Source organism: Garra rufa, chromosome 9 (genome assembly GCF_049309525.1).
Source record: "Garra rufa chromosome 9, GarRuf1.0, whole genome shotgun sequence".
Classification (NCBI taxonomy): Eukaryota; Metazoa; Chordata; class Actinopteri; order Cypriniformes; family Cyprinidae; genus Garra; species Garra rufa.
Window position 1 is genome coordinate 51,404,513 of NC_133369.1, and position 5,257 is coordinate 51,409,769.

At 36.8% G+C, this 5,257-nt stretch overlaps 1 protein-coding gene across 2 annotated transcripts in view; it reads left to right on the forward strand.

The window, feature by feature from the left end:
* The first annotated feature begins 403 nt into the window (after positions 1-403).
* zeb1a (zinc finger E-box binding homeobox 1a) overlaps positions 404-5,257 on the forward strand; it is a 30,184-nt gene continuing 25,330 nt past the window's right edge. Inside the window, exon 1 of one of the 2 annotated variants that reach the window (XM_073847381.1) lies at positions 404-482. In XM_073847381.1, the coding sequence (XP_073703482.1) occupies positions 425-482 (58 nt within the window). In that variant the 5' untranslated portion in view covers positions 404-424. Of the gene's footprint in view, positions 483-2,312; positions 2,515-5,257 lie in introns of those variants that run through there. The other variant, XM_073847383.1, reaches the window with a different exon arrangement.

Genomic DNA, 5,257 nt, shown 5'->3' on the forward strand with positions numbered 1-5,257 from the left:
GGACGAGTCGCTTATGTGCTCTACTTTCAATATGTTGCACTGGCAGTGACGCTAATATTTAACCTGCACTTTAAAGAGTTAAACTACGTCATCAGACTTCCTAGCCTGTCGGGGGCGCTCCCGATATCACAATAACCCAATTCACCGTAAATGTCCCTCTAAACTCTTTTTGCCCACTAGCTCCTCAATGTAATAAAGGCTTATTTTACATGTAGAATGTTGCCCCAGATTTGACGGAAGTGGATAGCTGCCCACAGAGGGCGGGGCGTCACAGAAGGTGTGTTCTCACTGCATAAAAAGGTTATGTCGTAAAGCAGAATGTCGTAAACCAGGTGCGGAGAGGGGCCTGTTAAGGGGAGGGGGTAACCGAGGGGGGAGAGGGGGCTCAATCCGCGAGGCAGCGTTCAGACACAGTGCAAAAATCATGGCGGATGGCCCCAGGTGCCAGCGCAGAAAACAGACACAGCCACGACGCAACAACGGTGAGTCCCACAGGCTGAGAGCGGATCGCACACACAAGGACGAAAAGCAGAAAAGTTGTTTTATAATTCCTCAAGTTGTTTTTTCCATCTTTGGGCTAGTTTAGTGACGACTTGTGAAGTTGTGTACTATGGGAGCGGGCTGGGCTGTCCCAGTGTGCTGCACCGTTATACCTGAGTCTGGCCGGACCGTTATACGGAAGGACGCACGTCTTGTGCACTAGCTGCGTGCGCGTTAAACTACGTAGATTCAAGAAACACTTAGCGTTTGTTTGATCAAAAACTTGTGGCGTAGAGTAAATCACTCATTCAAAACCAGAACATAGATACAATGCTCAAGCTTAAACTTTTATTGCAGTCAAATGACGTCGCTGGGTATTCTTGACAGTTGTTGGTGCCATAAAGACGTCAAAATTCAAGTCTAAAATACTTAAAAATACAGTCCATCCCAAAAGTTCTGTTTCCATTTAACATATTGTTTCAACCCTGAATGTCTAGAAAATGTTTAGCAGACTGACAGTCTCAGTCACCATTCACTCTCATTGCAAAATGTGTAATAAAAATGAATGGTGACTGAGGCAGTCAAAATATTCATTTTTGGGTGAACTATCCCTTTAAGAACGTACAGAAAGCGATTAGATTTTGATTAAATTAATAACAAACAACACTTTGCATTTTTTTATTAATTTTTTTTCTTTCTAATTAAATACACCACCAAGCAAACGTTTTTGAACAGTAAAATTGTGTAATATTTTTATTATTTAAAATAACTGCTTTCTATTTGAATATATTCAAAAACGTAATTTATTGATTGATTTCAAAGCCAAATTTTTAGCATCATTACTCCAGTCACATGATCCTTCAGAAATCATTCTAACATGCTGATTTGCTGCTCAAAAAACATTTATTTTTATTATTTAGATGAAAACAGCTGAGTAGCTTTTTTTTTCTCAGGTTTCTTTGATGAATAGAAAGTTCATAAGAACAGCATTTATCTGAAATAGATCTCTTTTGTAACATTAGAAATGTCTTTATTATCACTTTTGATCAATTTCAACCATCCATTGTAAATAAAAGTAATAATTTTTATAATTTCTGACCCTGAGCTTTTGAATGGTGTAATGCATGTTACAAAAGCTTTTTATTTTAGATAAATGCTGATCTTTAGATCTTTCTATTCATCAAAGGATCCTGAAAGAAAATGTACTAAGCTGTTTTAAATATTGATGATGATGATGATGATGATAATAATAATAATAAATGTTTCTTGAACAGTAAATCAGCATGAATGATCTCCTAAGTATCATGTGACACTAAAGACTGGCGTAATGATGCTAAAAATGTTGCTTTGATCACATGAATATATTAAAATATAAAATATATTAAATTAGAAAGCAGTTATTTTAAATAGTAAAAGTATTTCAAAATTTTACTGCTTTTGTTGTATTTTGGATCAAATAAATGCAGGCTTGGTGAGCAAAAGAGTCTTCTTAGAAAACAAAAATAAAACTTTTTTTGACTGGTACTAGTAGTGAGCTAAATGTTTTACAGTCTGCAGAGAAATTGCTCACAAATTCATCTATGCTATCTTACATCAAAAGCTATCTTAATAGTACATATAGTTTTCATCAACTTCTTATCCAAACATCCACGTCCAACACTGACTAGATGCTGCCGACTTCTGGTTTTGACGTTGCTTTCTCTTTAAATAACCTTTCCGGTAATCCGGTAATATAGTCCGCCGTGCCGTGCAGTTATGAGCACCGTGCTACCTTTTCCTGTGCGTGCGTGTGACAACGAGCGCGGATCCGCTTGCGACGTAACACGCTCAGGAGCAGTCAACGTGTTTACCTGAACGGTGAGGAGACAACGGAGCGAGCCAATGTCCTCTTTTACCGTTCATCACACTCCTCGCGTGTCCAGAGCAGTGATTGCCCAGACGGTGGAAGGGAATCGGTGTGTGAACCGCGATCTGCCCGAGCGAAGCGAGAGAGAGGCGCCCAGCACACGCTACGGCAAATGGCAACTTGTGCAGGTAACGTTAACGTTAGAGAGAGAGAAGATGGTGTTTGATTGCAGACGTGCATGTCGTCCGCATCGCTCAGTATGATAACCGATTACCTTTATGAGTGATATTTCGCTATACGCTCGTTGCTAGAACACAGGTTGTTTTGTTTATATTTTTGTTTTAGCGTTTCCAGTTTCAGCAGGCTAAAGTGGTTGTGAATGAAAGATATAGTGCATAAGGTGGTTGTTAGCGCTGCTTTCCGTCGTTTTACTGCTCAGAAGTCAAACAGGTCGTTTTTTCCGTAAGGTATTTATGTAATGGCGGTGTGGACCGTTATTTGCTGCAGTGAGGGCGGGGCGGCTGCTCTCGTGTGTCGGAGACGAGCCAGGTAGGATAGGTGACGAAACACCTACATAGGTGCTTCTATTGGCATTTTTAGCAACTGTGCTATTTTAACATAATACACAATAGCGATTTGAGCGGTTTTATATAGACTAATGTTTTACAGCGCATATTCTTTGTACGGAAACAAAGGTAGTATTCAGGTCTAACGTTACACAGGCGCTGATTCACTGCGTCCGTCGCTACCGAGTGTCTCTGTTAAACGTGTTGTGGTCTCTTCCGGTTGTTTCGTGTGCTATGACACGCTTATTAAATATTATAAGAATACCCAGCGAGAAGGCATGTTTTTATTTATTTTAATTTTTTTTTTGGCGCGGAAGGATGTATTGTGTGATGAACGGCTGGTGTGACGTAAGCACTAGGAGATGCTACCGTGACTTTTATTTTCATTCCTCGCGCCTCTGGTTCAGTGCTTGACATGTTCACGAGACCTTAAGATCTTAGAGGAGAGAGCAGTACTTGTTTTAGGGCGTTACAGAACGGAAATGAGGTCACACGGTCCATTCGAGACTCGTTTTCATTGGTTCAGTTACTCAGCCTCATGTTTGTTGAGATATGTCACCTCAGTTCTGTAGCATCAGATGTCATGTGTCATGTCGGTTCTTTATGTCTTAATATTATTAATTATGTGTGCTTGTGTGTGTGTTATCAGTCTTGTAGAATGTGTGAGTGACTGTTGGTAGGAAGCACATGGGATTACAAGTGTGTATTTTGCATTTTTATACTAACATGCACATCTCCTGCATACAGAAAAAAATGAGGTTTGACTATTTTTTGTTTCTGTGATATTTTCAGAAGACGACAGTGAGGTTATATTTTAAAAGGGATCACTTTGTTTTTTCCCTGCCCATTCTTTCCGACCCTCAGTCAACCTTTGACCTTTAAAGCCACACATGCTAACATTTATCATTTCTGTCAGGTCAGGATGATTCTCTTGTTTAAAGAATTCACCGTCTGTTTTATATTCTATTTTCTTATGGGCTAAGAGTGTGTGTATATCTATCTAATCTTCACAATTAATCGTTTGACAGCACTAATATTTACATAAATTCTGAAAGGAGTCTCTTCTGCTCACCAAGCCTGCATTTAGTTTGATCCAAAATACAGCGAAAGCAGTATTATTGTGAAATATTTTTACTATTTAAAATACCTGCTTTCTATTTAAATGTATTTTAAAATGTAATTTATTTGTGTGATCAAAGCTAATTTTTTAGCATCGTTACTCCAGTCTTTAGTGTCACATGATACTCCAGAAATCTTTCTAATATGCTGATTTGCTGTTTTTTTATATTATTATTATTATTATTATTAATAATAATATTTGAAACAGTCAAATACATTTTTTCAGTATTCTTTGATAAACAGAAAGATCCAAAGATCAGAATTTCTCTGAAATAAAAACAATTTGTATCATTACAATATACAATTTAAAAAGTTGGAGGCAGTATAATTTGTTCTTATTCTAGAAGTTAATACTTTTATTTAGCAAGAATGCTTTAAATTGATCAAAACTGATGATAGAAATATTTTGTAACATTAAAAATATATTTATTTCAGATAAATGCTGATCTTTGGATCAGCAGAAATTCTACCTTATATTCATCAAAGAAACCTGAAAAATTCTACTGAGCTATTTCAACATAATAATAATAATAATAAATGTTTTTTTAACAGCAGATCAGAATATTAGAATGATTTCTGAAGGATCATGGGACTGGAGTAATGATGCTAAAAATTCAGCTTTGAAATCACAGAAATAAATTACATTTTAAAATATATTCACATAGAAAGCAGTTATTTTAAATTGTAAAAATATTTCAAAATTGTAGTGTTTTTGCTCAAATAAATCCAGGCATGGTGAGCAGAAGAGATGTCTTTAAAAAAACATTAAAAATCTTACTGTTCAAAAACTTTTGACTGGTAGTGTATATTTCCAGTCAGATATTTTATTAATCTGAAATAGTTTTATAGTCATTTTATGTCTTAATATTATTATTTTTCTGATAAAGTAGAATATCTAATATGTCTAAGAGGTGAGGTGAATTCAGTTTTTCTAAAACAATACCAAAAAAAAAGCACTAAACGTCAATTTACATTTATAACAATTAAGTATATTGTAATGCGTGAGTTAATGTGTTGTAAAGGTATAGTGTGGAATGCATGTATGCAAGGGACAAGCAAAGACAAAACGAACACCTGTAGCACTGAGCTTCTCTCACACTTCCCCGTTGATGGAAAAGGGATATGTGAGGGCATTAAAGAGCTTTTCACATTTCACTCGGTGTTTGTGGGGGGGCTTGTGACTGCTGAGCATCTCTTTTTGCATGCTAATCTCTCCCGGTGGTTTGCCGCCTCTTTGTACGGCAGG